At 37.3% G+C, this 26,061-nt stretch overlaps 1 protein-coding gene across 1 annotated transcript in view; it reads left to right on the top strand.

The window, feature by feature from the left end:
- LOC121314835 (E3 ubiquitin-protein ligase UHRF2-like) overlaps window positions 1-26,061 on the top strand; it is an 80,589-nt gene that overhangs the window by 51,619 nt on the left and 2,909 nt on the right. Inside the window, exons 4-14 of the mRNA XM_041248545.1 lie at window positions 87-305; window positions 7,511-7,620; window positions 9,036-9,222; window positions 15,382-15,505; window positions 17,204-17,311; window positions 18,056-18,160; window positions 18,691-18,797; window positions 19,298-19,460; window positions 21,131-21,268; window positions 21,843-22,140; window positions 25,844-25,998. Of these exons, the coding sequence (XP_041104479.1) occupies window positions 87-305; window positions 7,511-7,620; window positions 9,036-9,222; window positions 15,382-15,505; window positions 17,204-17,311; window positions 18,056-18,160; window positions 18,691-18,797; window positions 19,298-19,460; window positions 21,131-21,268; window positions 21,843-22,140; window positions 25,844-25,998 (1,714 nt within the window). The remainder of the gene's footprint in view (window positions 1-86; window positions 306-7,510; window positions 7,621-9,035; window positions 9,223-15,381; window positions 15,506-17,203; window positions 17,312-18,055; window positions 18,161-18,690; window positions 18,798-19,297; window positions 19,461-21,130; window positions 21,269-21,842; window positions 22,141-25,843; window positions 25,999-26,061) is intronic.

Here is a 26,061-nt window from a genome sequence, read left to right as displayed (position 1 = left end):
CAGGAAAAAGGCTAATATGGCTGTTGTTTGGGGCTTATACTCTTTAATACATCTAATGTCTCCCTTCTTTTTTTTTTTTTTTTCAGCTATCCTGAAAATGGTGTTGTTGAAATGTGTGCTGATGACGTTCGGGCCCGTGCACGAACCCTGTTAAAATGGGATCACCTTCGGGTTGGCCAGATGGTCATGGTGAACTACAACATTGAGGTTCCAGAAGAGCGAGGCTTCTGGTTCGATGCAGAAATCACCTCTTTGAAAGAGATCTCGAGAACAAATAAGGAAGTCAGAGTGAAAATCCTTTTAGGGTAAGAAATTGTCTTTGGTTCTGTGGCTAACATTCCTTGTTAGAACTTAATATACTTATAAAATATGAGCTGCAAAAGCAGACAGTGTTCCAAGGACTCTAATACAATTTTGTGCATTATCTCAGTCACCAAAATACTAAATTACTTAGGGTCCAAGTGCAAAATCCAAGACCCATTTTCAGAGAGAAACAAAACAAGTCAACACAGTTTCTAACCTATATTTCCTGAACATAATTATGAATTTAAAAAAATATATAAATAAGACCCCTAAATATAACAATTTTAACCTTTTGTGCATTTTTTTAACCTTTGAAAAAATAGGGTACATTAAATAATTTTCTTACCCACGTATCATTCATGGTATTTGGTTTCCAGTTCTTATTGTGTTTCCGTTTGACATCACATCCTTGAAAGTTTTTCAAAATTAGTTTTCAATGGCTTTAATAAATGTGTAACAGCCATAACCTGGAAAATACAAGGATACAGCACAGTAATGCAATACTCATATTGCCATGGGAAAATGCTAAATTAACCCTATTATTTAAATTGCATCTGTAGCAAAAACACAGATTTAAATGCACAGATAAACCTTGGTTAATGTAATGCTTGTTTTTAATTTAAACAAAACAAAGTACATATGTGCAGCTTGCTCAGTCATTCAGACCCATTTGGCTTGGGTGAAAAAAAAAAAAAAAAAAAAAAAAAAACTTAAATGTTCCTAGTAAAATTGCCAGTACTTGCTTTGAAATCTGCCCCACTTCTGTCTGGATACATTTGTTGGTCGAGTAATCGAGGGGGGGTTCGGTTTACCGGTCAGTTTGTAAGTTTGGTGTTTGTAACTCTGAGCTTCTACTGTTAAATATTTATTAATCTCAGCTTCTAGAACTGTGTGAGCTTCCTTGCTGACAATTGAGATGCAAACAAGATGCACTGAGTCTGATGTTTGTTTGGCATCCGGTCCCCAGAGTCTATACCAGTTAGTAGTCCTAATTGCCGTAGCCACTGGCAGCACATCCTAATCTAATGTCATCACACACTGAATATGAACTGATCTGGTTTGTTAGCTAGTGTCCTGCTACAGTGCCTACATGTTCAGCTAGGGTGACAATGGTTCATAGTCACTAGACATTCAAAGCCATTAATTGATCTTTTCTTTGAGACCGATTACAGCTTGTCCAGAAATACAGCAAGTAGTATTCAAAGTCTTGGCGAGCTGAGCACTTAAACCCATTATCTAGGGTTATGTCGCACATTTACTTTAACATTTTCGCTGCCATGGTAAATGAGCGATTTTACATTTTAAAACCAAAAAAAATTACAGTTCAGAACAGAGAAAATAATGACATTTCAGACTGGCAGAAATAGTGGCTTCTGTAGAGTTTATCGTAACTTTTGTCTGGAGTTATGTCTTCAGTTTCAGAAACAACTTAATTCTGTTTGGTTACAAAAAAGTACAGTTGTAACAGATGACAATATAGTTAACAATGACTTCTGAGATGTGTTTTATGTATTTTAAAGGTATATACGTTTAATTCTGATTACAATTACCCAACAACAACAGAACAGCAGCCGAAATGACCAGAAAAGGCAGGGTTTTTTTTCAAGTGTTCCAGATCTGTTTTTTGTTAATTACACACACCACTTTGACTATTATTTATTAGAAATGTAAGGCACATAGTGACCACTTTTCATTGCTACACTGGGGCAGACTATAAAACATTATGGTTGCTAGTCGTGGATACTGACAAGTCTGTCTTAATTGCATTGCTCCAAACAATTAAGAGATACAGTCTTCAGAGATGTGTAAATTGTTGGATATTTGATACCCAATTTGCATTAAAGTAACTTGCTTGCCATCTGCTGCATCAACACCATGGAGTTACTAAAATAACTACAAGGTGGGGATTCTCCGGGCGAGAGACATTGAATGTGTTAGTATATAGAGACATGAAAAGCAGTTGAAGGAAAAAGGTTAATAATCAGACTCAGGTCATTAAATCTTTCATTCTAAAGCTTTAAATTCTGCTTGGATGTTTCTAAACAGTGACCATTTTGTTTTGTTCATAATACATGAACGTGGTCTGTATGCTGTCAATTAATGAAACAGTGAAGCCACATTCACATGGTCCTTATAACCGGGCAGTCCATGAAAGATTATAACTGCTTTATTGTTCTATTAAATAATGTATTAAAAGCAGAAAAACTACATGAATTATTACTAAGAATGAGAGTAGAAAATGCATTTGTCTTTTTTAGTGGTGGAGTTGGATGATATCCTCATCTTAAGGAGCCTCTGCTTTGAGGGCCATGAGTCTACTCTGCCTAACATCTCACAGAGAACGTGTGGCTGAGATAATCGCTTACTAAATCTATCTCACTTATTATTTTTCAAAGAGTACTTGCATTATTATGCTCTTCCCTACTATTCCCTGGATTTTCACTGTGGGAAGTAGTATGTGGCTATATAATAAACAGTTTACTGAAACCCCTACCTCAGTTCACTAACTTCTATCCGCTCTGCCATCAATAGTCCATACACACGCATCATGCAACTGTGGTTTAAAGAGATGATGTATTGCTTTTGGACTGCTAAAGGTAAGAATGTATATTTTGTATATTTAACCACAAAGGGAACATTAATATGAATCAACAATTATAAGAGAGTTTAACATTCAATACTAATAACCAAATTAGTCTCACTCTCTAGCCTTCAGTCTCACATTGATGATACAAAAAGCCCTTGTGTGAGACTGAACTAAAGTCTTTTGCAGCTAAGCTTGTGGCTATGAACTTTGTTGAGTTAAACTTTTTTTTTTTTAAATAAATTATGTGATGAGCAACAGAAAGATTAGAACTAAAAACCAAATAAAATGATTACTTTTTTAAAAAACCTTTCCGTTGTACGTGTTTAGATTAACAGTATCCATCCAGCAATCAAATGTCTCTGCACTGATGGATTCTTTCAGCTGAAGATGTGCAGTGAGCCAGTGATGAGAAAATAAATATATTTTCAGTGGAGCAGTTTGTAAAGAATATATTGGCAGAGATTTTGTAATGCAAAGGGACATTTATCAGAAAGAAATGCACAAGGAACTATTCCCCCATGCTTTATTTAACATGCTGATCCAATAGTACTCCTCCCCTCCCTACATTTAAGATCAAAAAATGTTTCTGAAGTCTTCTCTGTGCAGGTTGATTGAAAGCACAGGGCTTCATATGGAAAATACATCATTGTCTGGGCTGGAGGTGCAGCTCCTGACTCATTGGTGTTGCATTTATTTCTCATTTTGAGCACACACAACACCATCAGACTTACTGCGGGTGGAAACGATTACTCGTGTAGTGCCCAACAAGAACTCCTCTGAGCAATGCAGCACTGTGGAAATATTTGCATGCTTCCACTTGGTCAAATAGTGAGATGCCATGGCATTCGTTGTCATTGCTATGCTGATGACACACTGATTTATCTACAGACTAAACCTGATGTTTCTTTGGCTGTTTCTGTACTCAGTAAATAGCTGATATAAAAACTTTTGATGCAGCAAATACATTTTGCAATTAAATTGTAATAAAACAGAGGTTATGTTATAGGGTTCTCCCCATCAGGTTAGCACAGCTGGTAATTTTAAATTGATTCTTGATGGGCGTGAGATTAGTCCAACCTCTGCAGTTACTAACCTAGGCTTGATTCTACCCTTTCCTTTGAGGCTCAATTTAAGAACATCTGCAAATGTCCTTTCATTTATGAAACATTGCTCGCCTTAGGTCATCTTTATCTGTGTCTGATGTCAAGAAACTAATACATGCCTTTATTTCATCGAGGTTGCACTATTGTAATGCTCTGCTTTCTGGTGTCTCTTCAGAACTAATTCCATAGGCTGCAGTACATGCAAAATAGTGCAGCATGGGTTTTGACGAGAACAAGAAAGCATGATCACATATCCCCAGTCTTAGCATCTCTTCATTGGTTGCCAGTAAAACTTTTAAAACCTTACATGGCCTTAGTCCAATCTATTTTAAGGACATGCTGTCATTATGTGCCGCAGCGGAGTGCGGTCTGCTAGTAGTGCCCAGCTGGTTGTGCCGCGGACAAGGCTGCACACTGTGGGTGCTTGGGCGTTTTATTCAGTGATAGAATTCCGTGGTGTATGTCCTGTTTAATTAACTGCAGAGATGCAGGTTTATACCCAATACTTGCTTGCCACTTTGTCAAGAATGCAGTGCTTGGGTTATTTTGGGCAGATGACCTTTCTGTTGCTTTTTAAAACTCTGATTTAAAACAATCGGAAAAGGTGCTTCCTTGTAACTGCTGTTAGCCCAGGTTATATGTGAGTGAGGCCTGATCATGAAGATGGTCTTCAGTGTACAGCAGATTAACACTCCCAGTGTTTATGTGAAAAATACTTCCTCACAGGCCCTAGTGGACCGATTTTGATCACAGGTCAAGGCACTAACACTAGGGCAAAGATCGTTAACGCCTGATTAACAGGCTCTAACGGGTGCAAATGGGCACTCTCACACCAAATCCTTGTGAAGTGATTTTGGCGCCATGTTTTGCTCTTAGTGTTTACACCTGAGATACCAGACAGAAGTTTGGGGAGTGGCTTCATTTCATGTTCACCTGAGCTTATGGGGGATACAAGTAACTTTGTTTGACAATATCCTCTTTGTTAAATATGTGTAAAATAATAATGTAACATTTCACTGCAATAACGACATGCTATTTCTAACACAGGTTTCAGTTTATTTATTTCCATTACGAATTATTTGTAAAAGCATAATTACATCAAAAATGTTGAACACAGATACATTCAGATATGTTATATACAGGTTTTACATACCTGGAAATATACAAAATAAACTAAAAAATGAATGTGTCTTTTTTTATTTGTAGCATTAAAATGATAACTCACATGCTCCACCTAGTGGTTTACTTTAAATGTTACCGCTACATACACAGCTAATTTAATATAGTAATTTAGTACTTTATTAAAATAAAAAGATACTCTGGTTTTCTATCTATTTGTATTATGCTTACAGTTTTTAAATATATCTAGCATTGACCATCTTGTAACTGTCATCAGATTACAGTAGGCTAGGTTAGAGTGCTTTAGGTTAGAGGTTAATCAGAAATGAAGCTTTGCAAGTCTTTTACTATGTAAAAATGTGACTTAAGAAAGAAAAAAAGATATTTGGAGAAAGGAAAGGGGGTAATGCAATTGCACATGGACTCGTCCCATTCTATAATGTGAGAAACTGTCTCACCTACCCACATTTCTTGTTCATTTATTTGTTATAAACTAAAGCTTAAGATGTACCGATTCATTTTAATCCAATGTAAATTAATGTTAAGAATGAAAGGATCACCTATTAAAGTAAGCTCATGAAACTCAAGTGATCATTTCATACCATCAAAACAGCAGAGCAAATGTCCTTGCTTGTTTAAAGGCAGACTGACCTGCTCCCAGAAAAAAGCACAGTAGGTAAGCCTCCGTTCCAAAACAAGCAAGACAAAATACAACCAAAATAACCTGCCGTGTATCGTAAGGTAAAGACTTGTCTACAATAAAGCTGTTGATGCGTCCCGCAGCTGCAGCCTTGTAGACTTTACTGTACATACAATGGTGCGTTTCAAGTCATCCTGATAAACTTAGTCCTGCTCAGATTTTAATTAAGGGATGTGCTGATATTCAGTTTCCGAGTAATTGCCTTTAAAAAAGTATTTGTCGGCAGGTATTCAATAAATCAAAACACACCTATTTATTAATGTGTTGATTTCAGAACAAGAAAAGCTGTCCTTCCCTCACCTTTACAACCAAGTACCAATCAATGGCAATTAAGTTCCACATTGAGTGTTTTAAAAGCTGATTGGAAAACAAACTTGCAAAAACAACTAATTCATCACATAAACGTGACCTTTCATTAAACCTGACTCGAGCTACCACTGTGGAAACTGGGATATGTAATTTTTTGTTGAGTTTAATCAGAGGTAAATGCTTGCCCAGGACCTTAATCCCACAATCCACTGCAGAGATGCCGCATTTCTAAAAAAAAAAAAAAAAAAAAAAAAAAAAAACAAAATAAAGTGAAAAAATTGTAGTTTCATATAAAAAGGATAAGGGAAGATAAATAATCGCTTATAAAATGTAAATGAGTTAAGTTTATCACGCCAGGTTTTATATTAAATAACACTGCCAGATTGTTATAGATTAGTACTCAATAATTATGTAAACTAGGGAAACTGAGGGACTGCATTGTTTTTTTTATTGAGTAATTAAAACTTTTGATTCCATTTAATTAATAACGGATTAATAACGAACAGCTTCACATTTTTCAAAGTTAATTAATCAGAAAATACGAGTTTTGGCACAACCCTATTTTCAATCAAACAAAAACATTTTTTATTTTTTATTTTAAATGATTTTAAAGTTCATGCTTCATACCTGTGAGAAGTAATTTATTCTAAACTGATTCATTTAATTATAAGCACATATTCAATTCATGTTGTGTTTAATATGTGCAGGCTTTCCAGAAAATCAAGCATTAAAATACTAACTCCATTAAGAAAAGGAAAACGCTTAGCATTCCAGTAATTATGAAGTACTGTTTTTATTTTCTTTTGAAATGTTTGTTTCTTACAGATTTCACATTTCATATTATACTAACTTCCCATTGTAAGATCCCATGTTGGGATGTTTAGTATAAAGGAAATAATGAATGAATGCTTATTTAGTTATTACTGAAAATGCACAGAAAACAGATGCAGAGTGGGAAGTATTTTATATTAAAGGGGAAGTCTGTTTCTCTTGGTTTGCAAACCTTTTCTCTCCCACTTTCCATAAATAGACCAGCACTTGTCAAACTGGGCTTTACACTTACCACATACATTAGTTCAAATTGGTTATTTTTAAAGACTGTTTTAAATATTATATGAAAAATGATTTAATAATTGGCTCCAAGTAAAGAATTTATATTTTTTTCTGCAATTTTAGCAGGATAATGCAATCACATGATCAGAGATACTAACGAGTATTATGCTTGTTTAAGTCACGCAAAGATTCTTTGAATGTTTTTAGGGACCCTGGGTGTATTGGCCACCCTGTAAGAATGATTGAGTGAGTGAATGAATACATATTTCTACAGCAATGATCCAGATATTGTGCCTATCATTGAAATATTTCAGCAGCTGTCTTGTATGTTTGCAGGGGCCCAGAGGATGTGATTAATGACTGCAAGCTCATCTTTTTGGAGGAGATCTACAAGATAGAGAAACCAGGGGCACCTCCACTGACTTCTGCAGACGGGCAGTTTAAACGTATGCCTTCAGAGTGTTACAAAGTAATAAGAACTTCAATAGTTAGTGTTCAGGAAACTGATATGGGGCTTATGTTCAGAAGCAGTGATGGGCAGGTTTGTAATCGCTGATAATTGCAAGTTACTTTCAGAGTTAAGACTGCTTAACAGTATATGGGGAAACTGTTACAAAACGAATCTCTGAGTGCTGTCTTTAAAATAATGTAGGCTAAAGGCTGTTTCCTCTGTGCCCTATTGAGTTTGCTCAGTCTGTCTATTTTGATCTAAGCAAATACAGTTACAATTAATTTGAATTTCAAAGAAATATAATAAGGTAACCACAAGAGCAATAACAAATTGAATATTTGGTTGCAGATTAATTACTTTTAGCAGCTTTATTATAAAACATCCCAACCGCTGTGGATATTAAGCTGCATGGGAGGCGTGCCTTAAACAGACGGTAACTCTTCTTCGGGTCCTGTTGCTTAAAAAGATTATTCAGGGTTCCAGTGGCCTAATAAATTCACTACTGCATTAAGTGCAGGGTAAGTCATGCAATCAAGAGTCTGCTGATCAGAATATCGTTGGCAGGGGGTTCTTTGAGAATTCTACCTTTGTATACCAGCTTGTTAGGGAGTGAACTCAAACCGTTTTAAATGTGAAGGAATTAACGGAAACCACTATCGTTAAGCTTAATCTGTTTCTACTCAAGTTGGTAAAATATACGATTGATTGATCATTGACAATTGTAAGTAAATGTGTTATCTAATTTGATGGCTGTCATTTTGCTCTGCCTGTTTTGTGCAGTACTCTAGAAGCAAAACACCGCCTTATCATAGAAATTCCTAATGACCATTGTAGGCTTTATAATTCTCAGCACAAGTTATACACATTTAGTTTCACATTATTGAAATCAGTTTGGATGGTGTTCTGCAGCTGTAGATTTCAGTAATAAATGATGCAACAGAAAAAAAAAAAATCAATCTTTAGCTCATTTAGTTGATTCTTTTAAAAGCTGCAACACCTCGATATTTTTTTAAGCCCTTATATGTTTTCGTAGTGCCATTCAGAGGATGGGTAATGTATGCAGCAAAAATCAGGCCACTGTCATAGTTAAATAATTCATGTAATGTGTTTGCCAAAAATCTTTACTTGCATGACAAGATTTTCCAAAATGGTTTCTGTGTTTTGTCTCCAATGTTTTGTGGGCCAGAGCTTATATTTAAAAAAAAAAAAAAAAAAAAGTGGGGCTTTTACTCATCATGTTTTTAATTAAATGGAGTAAAATTTCAAAAATGGAACTATGCTTGTATCTATAATTGAATGTCAGTAGAGGCAAACCATGACTTAATGTATCTGTTTGATCAGTTACTATAAGCTACCAAGGCCTCTTGCTGAGGGGGGTACACAACATGTTTTCCTTTGTTTTTCGCGCAGGGAAAAGCGGGCCGGAGTGCAAGCACTGCAAGGCGGACCCTGACTCGGAGTGCCGGTTCTGCTCCTGCTGCGTGTGTGGCGGGAAGCAGGACGCCCACATGCAGCTGCTGTGCGATGAGTGCAACATGGCTTTTCACATCTACTGTCTCAATCCACCGCTCAGCAGGATCCCCGAGGACGAGGACTGGTAAATATTAGAACAAATTACAACTGGAGGACGAGAGTTTACATTGTCACTGCCAAGCTAAATAGAACACTACCTCTCCTGCTGTGCCATGCTCAATGTGGCAACTTTACATGATTCTGTTTAAAAGTGTGTTCAGGCATTTTACAACCATGAAGCATTAAAAAACGTTATTGATATAACATTAGAGAAAAACCTTCAAAGCAGTGATAAAACATAGCTTTAGGACAGTAAGGTGAGGTTTTCCTCCCAAAACATGGTCTCCCGTACCGACAATTCTAGCAAAGGAATTATTTTCATACTTTGAAATGATTGCAGTTTCCTTTTAAAGCTGTATTTTAAACTTGACAGTTAAGTAGATTTGCTGCCACTTTACAACTTCCCAAAACAGAACCTCATGTGACCAGAAAGAGACGCTTTATCTTGTTATGAGAAACACTACTGTAAGGAAGAGACTGTGCCAAGAGAATGCCATGGAAACGACAGCAATGCACAGTGGCTCAGGAGAGCAAGTATACTGTTTTATGTGGTTGTTCTTGTTCTCCTTTATTAGATACAGATTTAATTAAGTTATTGAGGAACAGGAGAGGTATAGTGAAGAGCTAAACACCAACACATTTTATTTTAGTGTAAAAATGAACTGCAACATTAATAGAGAAGAAAGAAATGCAACATTAATTGTGAACATTGTTAGCGCTATATTCCGAACTGTGCTTGGCTGTGGCCATTTAGCTGTATGTGGTTTAAATTTTAGAGTTTATCAGCCTGGTATTTTGAAATTACCATGTCATCATCATTGTTAAACCCATGTAAATGTAAAGTGCTCGCCCTTTTTATAATGCTATTATATTGTACTCCATGCAGTAAATCAGATAAACCCAAAGACCCAATGAATATTCTTATATTTTGGTAGATCTATTATTGGAATCTAAAGTCTAAACTTTCCATTGGTCAGATGTTATGAGGTTATTGGTGAGGTTATTTTAACAACATTTCACAGCCACAGCATTTGTTACAGAACTGGGAAATCAGCCTGGATTGCATCAGCCACCTGTCACTGTCCCAAGATTACCCCTACGTGGTTGGTGCAGTCCAGGTGGATTCTGTACCATAAAAATCCAGCTGTTAAAACCCAGTACAAGTCAATGAGAGAACCGGTACCTTGAATAAACAGCTATCTATCTTAAGCAACCATAAAAGGTCAGTGAATTTGGTGTCAGATCAATCACACTTCACTGTATTTGTTTTTTTACCTTTGCAAACTCTTGTTGCAAATCCAGACATGCAGTGCACCTTGCACTTCATGGAAGGCTTACATTCAAGCAGTAATGCTGTTCTCAGGTATATAGTATGGAAACATATGAAATCCTAGAGACACTAAACTGTGACATATTTAAATCGGTTCGAAATGGCGACGCAGAACCTTTAAGAACATAAGAACATAAGAAAGTTTACAAACGAGAGGAGGCCATTCGGCCCATCTTGCTCGTTTGGTTGTTAGTAGCTTATTGATCCCAAAATCTCATCAAGCAGCTTCTTGAAGGATCCCAGGGTGTCAGCTTCAACAACATTACTGGGGAGTTGATTCCAGAACCTCACAATTCTCTGTGTAAAAAAGTGTCTCCTATTTTCTGTTCTGAATGCCCCTTTTTCTAAACTCCATTTGTGACCCCTGGTCCTTGTTTCTTTTTTCAGGCTGAAAAAGTCCCTTGGGTCGACACTGTCAATACCTTTTAGAATTTTGAATGCTTGAATTAGGTCGCCACGTAGTCTTCTTTGTTCAAGACTGAACAGATTCAATTCTTTTAGCCTGTCTGCATATGACATGCCTTTTAAGCCCGGAATAATTCTGGTCGCTCTTCTTTGCACTCTTTCTAGAGCAGCAATATCTTTTTTATAGCGAGGTGACCAGAACTGAACACAATATTCAAGATGAGGTCTTACTAGTGCATTGTACAGTTTTAACATTACTTCCCTTGATTTAAATTCAACACTTTTCACAATGTATCCGAGCATCTTGTTAGCCTTTTTTATAGCTTCCCCACATTGTCTAGATGAAGACATTTCTGAGTCAACAAAAACTCCTAGGTCTTTTTCATAGATTCCTTCTCCAATTTCAATATCTCCCATATGATATTTATAATGTACATTTTTATTTCCTGCGTGCAGTACCTTACACTTTTCTCTATTAAATGTCATTTGCCATGTGTCTGCCCAGTTCTGAATCTTGTCTAGATCATTTTGAATGACCTTTGCTGCTGCAACAGTGTTTGCCACTCCTCCTACTTTTGTGTCGTCTGCAAATTTAACAAGTTTGCTTACTATACCAGAATCTAAATCATTAATGTAGATTAGGAATAGCAGAGGACCTAATACTGATCCCTGTGGTACACCGCTGGTTACCACACTCCATTCTGAGGTTTTTCCTCTAATCAGTACTTTCTGTTTTCTACATGTTAACCACTCCCTAATCCATGTACATGTGTTTCCTTGAATCCCAACTGCGTTCAGTTTGAGAATTAATCTTTTGTGCGGGACTTTGTCAAAAGCTTTCTGGAAATCTAAATAAACCATGTCATATGCTTTGCAATTATCCATTATCGATGTTGCATCCTCAAAAAAAATCAAGCAAGTTAGTTAGGCACGATCTCCCTTTCCTAAAACCATGTTGACTGTCTCCCAGTACCCTGTTACCATATAGGTAATTTTCCATTTTGGATCTTATTATAGTTTCCATAAGTTTGCATATAATAGAAGTCAGGCTTACTGGTCTGTAGTTACCTGGTTCAGTTTTGTTTCCCTTTTTGTGGATCGGTATTACGTTTGCAATTTTCCAGTCTGTCGGTACCACCCCTGTGTCAAGAGACTGCTGCATGATCTTGGTTAGCGGTTTGTAAATAACTTCTTTCATTTCTTTGAGTACTATTGGGAGGATCTCATCCGGCCCAGGGGATTTGTTTATTTTAAGAGCTCCTAGTCCCTTTAACACTTCTGCCTCAGTTATGCTAAAGTTATTTAAAACTGGATAGGAACTGGATGACATGTGGGGCATGTTGTCAGTATCTTCCTTTGTAAAAACTTGTGAAAAGTAATCATTTAACATATTTGCTATTTTTTTTTCTTCATCTACGATTTTGCCATTTGTATCTCTTAAACATTTAATCTCCTCTTTGAATGTTCTCTTGCTGTTGTAATATTGGAAAAACATTTTGGAATTGGTTTTAGCTCCCTTAGCAATGTTCATTTCTATTTCTCTCTTGGCCTTTCTAACTTCCTTTTTGACTTGCGTTTGCAGTTCTGTGTACTCTTTCTGCGTACTTTCTTTTTGGTCCTTTTTTAATGCTCTGTAAAGTGCCTTTTTTCGCTGAATATTTTTTTTAATTGATCTATTAAACCATTTTGGCAATTTAGTTTTACATTTAGATTTGTCTACTTTAGGGATATAATTGTTTTGTGCCTCTAGTACTACATTTTTGAAGAACAACCATCCTTCTTCTGTGGGTGTTTTCTCTATTTTACTCCAATCTACTTCTGTTAGTCTCTGTTTCATACCTTCATAGTTTGCTTTTCTAAAATTGTAAACCTTAGCTTTAGTCTTTACTTTTGGGGATTTAAAAAACACTTCAAATGAGACCATGTTGTGGTCTGAGTTTGCCAGTGGTTCTCTGACCTCTGTTTTAGTTATTCTATCTTCGTTATTTGAAAAGACTAAATCAAGGCATGCCTCCCCTCTAGTGGGTGCCTTCACAAATTGTGTTAGGAAGCAGTCATTTGTCATTTCCACCATTTCTATTTCATCCTTCGCGCTACCCACCGGGTTTTCCCATTTTATTTGGGGGAAGTTGAAATCCCCCATTAGTATGGCTTCTCCTTTGCTACACACATTTCTAATGTCATTGTATAACAGATTATTGTGCTCACCGTCTGAATCTGGCGGTCTATAGCATGCTCCTATTATTATGCCTTTTGAATTTTTGTCTGTTATTCTGACCCATATTGATTCGGTTTTATTTTCTTTGTCCAGGTTTAACACCTGGGCTTCAAGACTGTTTCTTATGTATAGCGCTACCCCTCCTCCTCTTCTGTCCTGCCTGTCTTTCCTATACAGTGTATACCCACAAATATTATATTCGTCCCCATCACTCTCAGATAACCACGTTTCTGTAACACCTATCACATCATAGTTACCTGTTAGTGCAGTAGCTTCAAGTTCTAGAATTTTGTTTCTGATACTTCTAGCATTTAGATAAATACATTTAATGGTTGTCTTACCTGAGTTGTTGTTCTTGTTTTGATGCGGTCTCCCTTCTGTTTTTTTGTTGATTTCTCCCCCCTTCCTTTCTAGTTTAAATGCTTCCGAACCTGCTCGAGGATCTTTTCTCCGAGTAGACTAGTTCCCTTGTTATTTAAATGCAGTCCATCCCGTCTATACAGATAGTCCTCGTTGTAGAATGTGGTCCAATGATCAAGATAGGTGAAGCCTTCCCGTGTGCACCACGTCTTCAGCCATTCGTTTTGATTAATTATTTCCAGCTGTCCATATGGTCCTTTGCAAGGTGCGGGTAGTATACCAGAAAATACCACAGTTTTGGTTTTCTCTTTTAATTTCCTTCCTAGCTCTCTGAATTTGTTTTGCAGGGATTTTGGTCTGTCTCTTCCAATGTTGTTTGTACCGATGTGGACGACTACTACCGGGTCGTCTCCTGTTCGTTCTAGGAGCCTGTCCACGTTTTCAGTGATGTGCTTGACCGAGGCTCCCGGAAGGCAGCACACTGTTGTAGTAAGGGGGTCCAAACTGCGAATTGAACTTGCTGTGTTTCTCAATATGGAGTCCCCAACAATCATGACCTCCCTTCTTTTTGCTGTCTGGTCACCACTGTCAATAGGGTCCTGGATGTTGTTCCTTTCATTCTCTTGTTGTTGGTTCTGCTCATCAAAATTCTGAAGTGACTCAAATCTGTTGGTTGTTTTGATTTCTGGTGGTTGTGTTTGACGAAGTTTCTTTTTTTCCCTGCTTCTGCCTACCTGAACCCAGCTGTTCTGACCTTCTATCTCCCTGGTGGCTTTCAGTCTGTTAGGGGTGATGCAGACTTCCATGAATTGTGGGTGTGCCAGTTCCTCAAGATCCTGTTGCTGTCTCACTTCTTCCAGCTCCATTTCTAGCCTACTTACTAGTTTATGCAAATCCTGGATCGCGCGGCACTTTAGGCACGCTTGGTTTAGCTCCGCTGGGTTTTCTCGGATTTCCCACATCAAGCAGGTGTCACAGATTACTGGCTTGAAGACCATGCTGAGGTTTTTTTTTTTGAAGTTTAGTTTCTTCTGCAGCCGTCAACCTGCTTTCAAAGTGCTTCGAAACTGCTCTGTACTTTTCCACGCCTGTACTTCTCCCACTCGCTGTCGCTTCCACTCGCTGTTGCTGGGAAGACTGCCTCGTTTAACTGCGTTGTTCTGCTGTGCTGTTGGCTCCTCCCCTCGCCCGTGTCTCAAAACGGCGCTGAATTTGAAGCAGCTGCTCCGAGTTTCAGCTTGTTTGTTATCAGAAAAACACACGCGGCTGTTTGACTTTGGGGAAACACAGGAGCAGCTCAATGTCCTCTGTTTTCTGATTAAAGCAATTCAAGATGCAATTTCTCCTTTCTGCTTCGAAACTGCTCTGTACTTTTCCACGCCTGTACTTCTCCCACTCGCTGTCGCTTCCTCGCTTTAACCCAGCAAGATTCACTGTGTTGAATGTGCCATTGATACCCTCTTGACTGAGTTGCAAACTGATTTCTTACTGGATTAGTTTGGAGTTTGTACGGTCCTAACCTTTGGGATAATAATAATAATAATAATAATAATAATAATAATAATAATAATAATAATAATAATAAATAATAATAATCTAGATAGAGTAAGTCTGATATATAGTTTGCTACTGTGGGTATTTGTGTTTTTTAAAGCTAGGCAATGTATCCAGGGTCAAATGCTATAATGTCCTCTACATGTATAACACTTTACAATATAAGGGCCTTTCACAAATTCACTGTTCAATAGTTTATTTGTTTGCTTTTTTGTCAGATATCAAAAGCACTGTATTTGCTGAGCAGCTGTTATCAAGCTGTTCTCCCTATCACACTTGAACTTACTTACACATATAACTGATGTTATCATTTTTAGGTACTGCCCCACTTGCAAAAATGACACCAGTGAGGTTGTGAAAGCAGGAGAGAAATTAAAGCAGAGTAAAAAGAAGGCCAAGATGCCGTCTGCGCACACTGAAAGCCAGCGAGACTGGGGCAAGGTGAGTAGAGATGTGTAGGGTACTCTGACTTGTGTTACAGCTATTCAGGACTACCCTCAAATTAGAAATCATTTCTTCCTTTTGCTTTCTTGTTTATCACGGATAAGGGCGTTCAGACATTTAGCTTGTTTTCCTCTAAACTGCTATTGGTTAATCTCGCTCCAGTGAAATGAGTAAGATCAGCCGCAATAGACAATGCACATCATAGAATCAACACACAGTAGACAATGCACATCATAGAATCAACACACAGTAGACAATGAACACCATAGAATCGCCACACAGACAATGCACATCATAAAGTCACCACACAGTACAGGTAAGTGACACAATCAGTTTTGGGAATGTGAGGGACTAACTTCATTGAACAGAAACAGAGCAGTGGTAAATGCTTTTAAAACAGAGTTTGGATCAAACTTTTTATTATTTATTTATTTATTTATTTATTTATTTATTTCTAAATCAAATGCGTAAATGAGCTGCCGATGCATTATAGTGCAGCTGGTGAATTAAACTTGTCATGTTAGTGAAGTCATTTAATAGAGGTTTGATTTGATGACTTAAATGGTGGCTGTAATAGTGTGGTACCTCCGATTAAGTCTTTAAAGCCTTAAACAGTACATGAAAATACAATTCCAAATCTTTATGGGGGTCATTGATTTTTTTATTTTTTTTATTTAAAAAATTGTTTAGTTGATAGTATCTTGCTGCAATGTGAACTGACTTTTTCTTTGCAAAAGGTGTATTTAGTTTGTTTCAGAAGCCCATAATCTGGTGGTTTGCCTACTCCAATATGACTAGACATTTGCTTTTGTATGCTTGTTTTTCAAAGCAGAATAGCTGACAGATGTTGGGCTGCTGTTCCAGCAGAAAACAAGTCAGTTGCTGAGATGATCTAAAAGCTCTCTGTTCTTTAGAAACTGCCCATGTCCGCTTAAAATCACAGCTGATGGTTATTATTGTACTTCAGTTTTTATCAGTTGCATATAGTCTTTGTTGTACTTGAGTTCATGATAGTTCTGTGTAATTTGGACTCATTCATCCAGAACCAAAGAGAAAACTGTAAACAACTGAAGCAAATGGGGAATGGTTTGGTGACAGGGTGAAAATTATTTGGTAGATTTATTTATTTATTTATTGATTGATTGATTCTAGACACTAAAGTCCTAGCACACACTACTATAATCTGTTAAGACTGTTGAAGAAAAAACTTTTTTAGAAAGAATAACGTGATTTATATATCTTCTGTTTTCAACCCTAGATAACGGATTGATTATTCCTTTTGCCTATGCAGACTTTAATTATAACTCATTTTATACTGGCAAGGGATAAAAGCTGGGCAAACTGAATTGTTTTCTGATGTCTGTAGTTCCAGTTTTTTAAATGGAAATCTAAATCGGGTAAATCAAGTCTCCCATTTTTGACTCCTTTTTTATTATCTGTTATGTTGTAACCTTTTAATGCCCTGTAGCACCTGTGAGTTGCCATGATTAAAGGCGTCTGCCAAATAAATAAATAATAATAATAATTTTCCAATTTTTGGGATATGCTTTGACCAAAGTAGAATACCAAACATACACTGTAGATTCTCACTTTTCAGATGTCATGATCACTTATCTCCAGTGAAAAAGGTATCATAACACTCTGTGCTCTGAGTGAGCCAGGATTGCATGACTGCCCTGCTGGTTTGTGTTGTAGGGAATGGCCTGCGTGGGCCGTACGAAGGAATGCACAATTGTACCTTCTAACCACTATGGACCTATCCCTGGCATCCCAGTCGGAACAACATGGAAGTTCAGAGTGCAGGCAAGTTTATTCAATTCTTATACAATAGAATAAGTAGAGATTTTACTTGATTAAAACATTTTTGATTGTGATGTCAGAAATATTTCATTATTCAGGTTACGGGTGAAGTGTGGACCAGAATAAAACTTTATTTTGTTAACATTATGCATACCAAACTCAGTTTTATTTAATTACAGAGCTGAGCTGTGTTTCCCAAAGGAAACCTTAAGACATCTTAGCACATGAAGCAGTCTATGTCTTACTTAGTCTTACATACCTTGGCCACTCTGATTTTGTTTTATTTTACCCATTAGACCACAACCTCTGTGACATAAAAAGCATGCAATTTCTGAAAAGATTGAACATGTATTTGTAAATCATAACATTTTCAGAAATAGGCAATAACCCCAGTATTATGTGCATCTCTACGGGAGTACAGTATCAGTAAAATAGGCATTCCCTCTTTGACCTCTAGAGGCACTATACCACAATACAGTTTGGAAGCGTTTGGAACAGTGTTGGTTTCTGTTAGGGGATGTTTGAGATTAGTCCAGAGGAGAAGCTACAGAGCCATGTGTGGAAGTTCACATGGCCCTGTCCGCACACAACATGCCTGTTTGTAGTCAGATCCTTTATACCATCCTCACTTCCACAAAGCTGTAACTTTTTCAAATTATGTTTAGAGTAAAATAAGGTTTATATATTCAGTTCCTGTTGTTGGCTTTGTTTGTGCTGGGTTTCACAATTGTCCTTCCTTTCTGTCAGGTGAGTGAAGTGGGAGTCCACAGACCGCACGTGGGAGGAATCCATGGCCGCAGTAATGACGGATCCTATTCACTAGTGTTGGCTGGAGGGTTTGAAGATGAAGTGGTGGGTGTCTTATCCAGGCTCGCCAGAGACTTGTGTTTTTTTTTGCTGTTTGTTCTTATCTCTGATGGCTAATTATAGTTTGACTTCTTATCTGTGCACAAGCACATTTTAAATAAAACCGACATTGTGAGGTATTCAGTTTAAGAACCCCAAAATCGGTTATCCAGAGTTACTGTAAATAGAGAACATTCTTTTGCACAAGTTATTAGTTCCATAACCCAGGGATGTATGGTGGAACCTGTTTATACGTGTACAGGTCGTATCTACTTTGTCATGACACTCACATGATTTGTATTTACAGTTGTGGTGAGGGATATATCTGTTAAAAACATACTTGTTTCCTATGTTGTTGTACAGATTCTTGACAGAACCATCAGAAGCGTTTAATGATTAAACAGGGTGAACAATATGTTGTGTCTTGAAGGCCTTCAGAAAGAGCAAAACAATAGACTTTGTATTATTTTATTCCATCAGCATTAGGATTCTCGTATGTATTTCTTTAACAAGAATGTTCCCTATATTTCTGTTAGGACAGGGGAGATGAATTTACCTACACTGGGAGTGGAGGTCGAGATCTCTCTGGTAACAAACGCATTGGGGAGCATTCCTTTGACCAAACACTGACCCACATGAACAGGTACATTTCTCTTTAAGTGTATGGATTGTTATTTTACCTGCCATTAAATGAATTGCTCATGTCTCTGAGACTGTAGCTCCCGTTCAAAGATCGCACAGTGAGTGGGTGCACTGTACTGTTACATGGGGGATGCTGTGTTTCTGTTCACAAATTTCTAGTTTAGATTCAGATACTGAGGAAAGGTTGTCAGACAATAAGGAAACAACAAGGCACCAGGAATGTGAAGTAATTGAATACTGGCAGTAAAATGAATAACCACAAAATAAAAGTGATAATTTGAAGATTTGAAGAAGCCCTCCATAGAACCGGCCTTAAAGACAGGTTGCCTGGTTAAGTTTCAGGTACAAAGCTTCAGAAAATAGTTGTAGACAAGTTTCCCAGAAGTGTAACTTTTTAAGCCAGTCGTAGGCTGAAAAAAGACACTGTAGACACTCCTCCTTGGGATGTACAGCACTGAGCAAGAAATAAAACAGACAGTTAAACAACTGTGCTTGTTTCAGGGCGCTGGCACTCAATTGTGATGCACCTCTGAATGACAAGGACGGAGCGGAGTCCAGGAACTGGCGGGCTGGCAAGCCTGTCCGCGTGGTCCGGAGCTCCAAGGGGCGCCGCATCAGCAAGTATGCTCCCGAAGAGGGCAATCGATACGATGGAATTTACAAGGTGTGCTCACTCTCCAGTCCACAAAGGCAGCTGTGGCATAATGTTTCCTGAAAAATTGCCTGTTTACAAGTTTACATTAGTCTGTTAACTTTTCCTTTGTCAGACAAGGCAGTTTCCTTCGTTTATAGCAGGGTTATCTCACCTCAACATTTTTAAAACATTCCCCTTCAACTTATGGAAAGATTGCTCAGTTTTCATGCCAGTAGGCATCTGAGCAGCAGCTATGGTTCATTAAGAGAAACCAATAGTATTTTGTTCAAGGACATTAGTCACAAAGATGCGTGAAATACATGTACAGTTGATCCTGTCTCTGTACGCCTACTGCTCTAGGTATTTGTTTCAATCAGTTCACTTTTTAAACATCCCCGTGTGGGGAGCATGTACATGTCAATCCTTCACTGCTACTGTCATTAAACATTGCACTGTCTCATGTAACCTCTGTCCATATCAGTGATGTAGACAGTATACTGACAGTTGGTACACAGCTATTTTCTTAGATTCCTTCTGTCAAGTTCCATGACCAGGGGTTGTCAAGTAAAAATGTCACTGCCACAGTGTTTTGGCCATATGATGATATAGATCTTTTTCACGTATCCGTTTTATTTCATGTGCGCTAACTGTTCCACCATAGATACCATTCCCCTTACACCATGCCCTTCAGTTACATTTTGTATGGAGGCTTTAGATTAATCACTGAAGCTACATCCTGTTTAAAGTCTCGTTGGTTGTCCCTAAGGGACGCCTTATGTTAAAAAACAAAACCTGGACATGTTAGTGGTTTTGAACCCTTGCTTGTAAACTCTTTGGGTGAGAAAGAGGACTGCTGATATATATATATATAGTTTTTCTCACTTATAAAATCATTTCCTAGAAGAATTAGGCAGAAAGAAACTTTCTGGAAGGTATTTACTAATTTATGACCTGAAATATAAGAACCTCAACTACTTGAAATACAACTATGTCCTCTTAGAGTAGAATGTTGCCGAAATCGCTGCATATCGTAGTTGTGGATATTGTAGTTATTGTCAATGTTTGCACTTGAAGTTTAAGTGTATTCATATTTTCACAGCTTGCTGTTTTGTCAGGGAAAGTGGCTTTTAAAAAGTAGCTTTTTGATGGGCCTTTTTCTACTAATTGTTTTTCTTTATAATTGTGCCTTGATTAGTACAGGGCTGTGTATATCAGGTAAGTCAACAAAATTTGTCTTCAAATGACTTTTGCTGTTCTTGATCAGGAGAATGTGGCTTCAGTGGTGTAAACTTTCTTTATTTCTCTATATAGACAGTAACCCCAAACATCGTGGATCACCAGTAGACACCACATCAGTCAATCAGCAAGTGCAGTGCACTGAATGCTACATTATGGAAGAATTAATTAAACAGAAGCCAATTATTTACAATTAACAGTAGTAATTGAACACAAAATGCTGAATAAAACAATATTTATACATGAAGATTCTCTAAGAATTCTTACTGCCCATTCTTAAAATGTACTTGTCATTTAAGTGCTCAAAAAGCATCAGATTCAAACCCAGGTTTCCAGAAGTGAAAGGCTGGTTGGTTAGCCTGCTACAACAAAATCCACTGAAGTAGTTTTCAATCTAATAAAATTGCATGAAATTAATGTTGTGATAAAAACTCCTAAACTGGTAATGAACTCCTGTGATTTAGGTGGTGAAATACTGGCCAGAAATTGGGAAGTGTGGTTTCTTGGTTTGGCGTTACTTGCTGAGACGTGATGATTTGGAGCCAGCGCCTTGGACGCCAGAAGGGCTGGAGAGGACAAATAAACTTGGCCTGTCAGTGCAGGTGGGAAATGGCCAACCATTTTTGAGTAGACACACGTCTGTAATCACCTGTCACATGACTTGCTGTCACTCTTCATTTAAAAAATGTATACAGACACTGAGGTAGGTTCAGTTGACCTATGCAGTGGCAATTCATAATGTCAAACCTGCCATTTTATTTACTTTGAACTACAAGAATATTCCTTTGTGGTATTTAGATTCCCACTGTTCAGACCAAATGACCAGTGGAGGATATATTTGTAAAGTTTCCATTCTTTTCCATTGGAATATGCTAGCGCTTGTTTTTAACAAGTGCATTAATTTTACATGATTGTACCATTCTCTTTACCATATGTTTTAAGATGTCATACCTGCAATAAATAGATTGGGTACTACATAACAAGGAATGTTGTTGCTCGTGTGACATTTTGATCTGCGGTTCTTGTATAGAAGAACCAAAGGCCGAAGTATTGTATCAGTGAAACCACAGGGAGCTAAGGTATACATGAAGTTGCCCCTGTGGGCTAAATTTAGTAGTTTTACAGTTCATTATGTAAAATAATTTTAATGAAAAAATATATTTATTTATTTAACAGTATCCAGAGGGATATCTGGAAGCAATGGCTAATAAGGTGAAAAAAGACAGGACTAAGAGGAATTCTGGGAAACAAGAGAAGAAGGAGAAAGGAGAGAAACAAGTGGAGGAGAAGATGAAAAAGAAGGAAGAGGAGGAGGAGGAGGAGAAGGAGGAGGAAGAGAAGGAAGAGAAGAAGGAGGAGGATGATGAGGAAGAGGAGGAGGAAGAGGAGGAGGAGGAGGTGGAGGAGGAGGAAGTGGTGAAACTGGAACCTGAAGCCCAGAGCAACGGCAGCCGGAAGAGACCTCAGGAAAAAGGTACACAGTGCTTCCACACACAGCTGCCTGTTTTCCAGTAGTATGGGGGGCGGGGGGAGAAATGCATTTCAGGTTACCAAACAACGTTTAATTTTAAACAGAAACCTGTACTTTTAATGGCAAATACATTGAGATGAATACCTGGACCTTGCCAGTGTTTTGTGTGTGTGTGTGTGTGTGTGTGTGTGTGTGTGTGTGTGTGTGTGTGTGTGTGTGTGTGTGTGTTTGGATAACTAAATTCAGATATTCTCAAACAATATTCCACACAAATCCTAACGTAGCAGGCCTGTCAATCCAAACAGAGCTACGAGTTTATAGGACAATTACCCTGGGCCACTGTGGTTAATACTTTCAATTCTTTGGCTAATTCATGTTAAGGTTACTGCATTAAAGGGTGCTATGGGTTGTAAAATAGATTTCTTTCCTATCATCAGCATTTGTTTATTTTGAAAACATGACCATGATGATTTCTGGTACCTGTTCACTTCGGGTGCAGTAGGCCAGTCCAACTACCATGTATATCCTGGATGTAAAACAAATAAAATAATGAGAAAATAATAAGAATTAAATTTAAAACTATAGCAACTCTTACTCAAAATAAGAAACCAGTAAACAAATGTCATAACACTGAAGACTTGCATGACCTGGTTTATTATAATTTTCATTTAAAAACACAAAAAAAACATAACAAACACAATTAACTGCTGCTATTATTATGGAAGGCTTATATCCCAAGGTTACCATTAAGAATTGTCAAATGTAGCATTTTCACTGGGATATTTACCACTGTTCATCAGTTTGACTGTTTGTGTATTCTCTTTACTGCACTGGAAAATTAGTTTTTGACTACTCATCTCTTCATGTGGGAGTGGCAGTCTAGCTCTAGGGGTGCAGTCTGCTGAAAGGGTACAACAATTTATCAAACTGCTGTGACCATTAAAGTTTACAGATTTTATATATTACATACACACATACACACACACAGAAACTTCATTACTGTAAAATATTATAAAAATGCATCCTGTGATTTAGCTTTATGACGTACCGTATTCCTTCGAATTTAAGATGCATCCCAAATTAACCACTCTCAATTTGAGGAAAAAATAAAACATCAAATAAATATGCATTTACAAAGATACAACCTTAATTACACTGCTGTATCATACAAAACTGACATGAAACAGTGTTGTTGTAGATTAACCACAGTGTGCAAAGTTGGTAAAGACCTATCCCAACAGACTCACAGCTGTAATTTCTGACACAGGTTCTTCTACTAAGTATTAACTCAGGGGGTGGAGACTTATCCAGTTATGATCTTTCAGTTTTGTATTTTTAATACATTTTTTTTTTCTCAATAAAATCTTTTTTCCCCTTAATAGTGTGGAGTATGGTGTGTAGATAAGTGGAAAAAAAATCCTCATTTAAATGCATGAAAGAGGCACTGACACAACAAAATGTGAAAAAAGTTCAAGGGGGTGTAGTCTTTCTATAGGTACTGTAGATGTGGAGGTTGAATAGTAAATACCAAGCAGTCATATAAATCCTGGCAGCTATAGCTTGAAACCTGTGTAGTGTAAACATTAACAAGCAACAGGCAATGTTTAACACTGTCGTTTCTACCCAACAGATCCCCTCTATAGAATCATACAGCGGGTATGATAAACTCCACACTACCCATTTTTCTCTCTAATCTTATTTGTAATCTGCAAAGCATTCAAGTGTAAGACTTTTCTTTTCCTGAGTGCTTATCTCTGTAAACTAAATCACTGTTCCAACATCCTGCCTTGGGGATGGACTTCTGTAAACCCCTCTGTTCATTTCCAGTGTAAGATTGGGAAGATTTCTCTTTGATCTGATAAGATGTATAGGTTGTAATTATCAGTGTTTTTCATTAGGCTAGGCTTGGTGTAGGAATGTGTCATGAGCCAGTGTGAAGAGTACTTGCTTCAATGCATGAGTGCTTTGCATGATGGGAAGCCACAGTGCAGTGTTGTTGTTGTTGGGCAGATGCTTTTATTCAAGGCGACTCACAGGTGTTACAGGGCAGTACAGGGTTACAGTTCTAGTTCAAGTTAACTTTGGTGTGTTCATTGGATCACATGACTGACTACCACCCTGAGTATTTCTTTCTTTTGGGGCCTTCTGTTCTTGCCATATTTAGGAAGCTAAGTCTATTCAATCGAGAGAATTCCGGGGAAACCTTGATGTAATGAAAAGTGGTGTTCATAGAGTAGCTAAGCTGTGAGTATTCTCTTCTGATTGTGATAGTACGATTTAGTATTACCACAGCATGATTTTAAAGGGGTCCTGTTCCCATCCTTCAGACCAGTGGTCCACTAAGCTGTTTACCTACCGATTTTCTGCATTAAAAAAATCAGAAATATGCACTAAATTTAAATTTGCGATTTAAAAAAGTTAATTTCGGTTTTAATCACATATTAAATTGATACAATTACTACATCCGTCTAATTTAAATGTGTTTTATTACTGATGCTATTATTATTATTATTATTATTATTATTATTATTATTAACTGTAAATAAAATCATTTAAAATGTATTTATTTATGTATTTGTTTAACCAGGAAATGTACCAATTGAGACCCTCACTAAAATTTACTAGGGGCAATAATTCTGAAATTACAAATACAACCAACACAGTAAAATGTGCGGTTCAAGCTTGATCAGCAGCATACAGAGATCAGAAAACACAATAAATAGGATATCTATTTCTAAATGTGACACCGGACTGAAATAAAAAAAATAAACAAAGCACTTCTAGGAAATGAACTGTTCATTGTGAAGAGAACTTAAAAAAAAAAAAAAAAAACATTGTCATCGCATCCAAAAACTGAAAACTAGCAAGAAAAATTGGTATGCTTTACATACTAGGCTTAAAAAAACCAAAAACACATATCATACTTATTTTGCTGCGCAGCTTGTCTGCCTCCCTTCCTGCCTCTACTAATAACTACATCTCCCAGAATGCAATGTCTTCAGTTACTAGGTAACTGTACACAAAAACAATTATCTAATCTCTGGCTAGCCCTGTTGTCTTTGCAGCCAATCACAGCAAGAATAAGAAAAATTCGAAGCTACACCGGTGGAAGCTTAAACACCCCAGTCCAGCTACAAATCCAGCTGGAACCATCATGGATGGCAACGCTAAAAAAAAAATAAAAAAAAAAAAAAAAAAAAATAAATAATATATATATATATATATATATATATATATATATATATATATATATATATATATTAAACAAACTGTTTTATAACTTACAAATGCGTTTCCTTATTGTATTTATCGGTATGGCTTTATATTGAAGTTTTAACATGTTCACAGTGTTTAAGAATTTAATGTTAAAATATAATGAACGTAACTAGTTTGCAGTCAGTGTGATACCTTGAAAAAAAATGATAAAGGATAAACGATAAAGAACCTTGTAGAACACAAGTGTGATTGTATAGTAGTTCAAAGCAACATTGCAGTTAAAATGGAAAGCACTTTGTTAATGCCTTCCCCATTACCAGTAAAGATTTTACCCCCTGAGAATACATTTTGCTCTGTGTTGAAATTAGAGGGTAAGTTACTCCCAGACCCAAAACCTTATCTGGAGCGCTGTTTCAGACCATACATTATACCAAGGTTACAGTTTGCACCTGATGCCTTTTGGTTTATCTCTGGCTCTTGTTTCTTTCAGTTATACAGGAAGATGAAATCCCAGCTAAGACCACGAAGCTGACAGACAAGGGGGAAGCCTTCCAGCTTTCTCCACAGCAGCAGTGGCTCATCAAAGAGGACTGTCTCAACAAGAAGCTGTGGGACGAGGCACTCTGCTGTCTCACTGAGGGACCGGTAAGCTTGGGACATAATCAACTCCTCCCACACCTTACTGATGCTTTTAGAAACCACCCAGTG

This window comes from Polyodon spathula, chromosome 1 (assembly GCF_017654505.1).
Source record: "Polyodon spathula isolate WHYD16114869_AA chromosome 1, ASM1765450v1, whole genome shotgun sequence".
Taxonomy (NCBI): Eukaryota; Metazoa; Chordata; class Actinopteri; order Acipenseriformes; family Polyodontidae; genus Polyodon; species Polyodon spathula.
The sequence above is the reverse complement of the archived record's forward strand: the minus strand, read 5'-3'. Positions and strand labels throughout refer to the sequence as shown.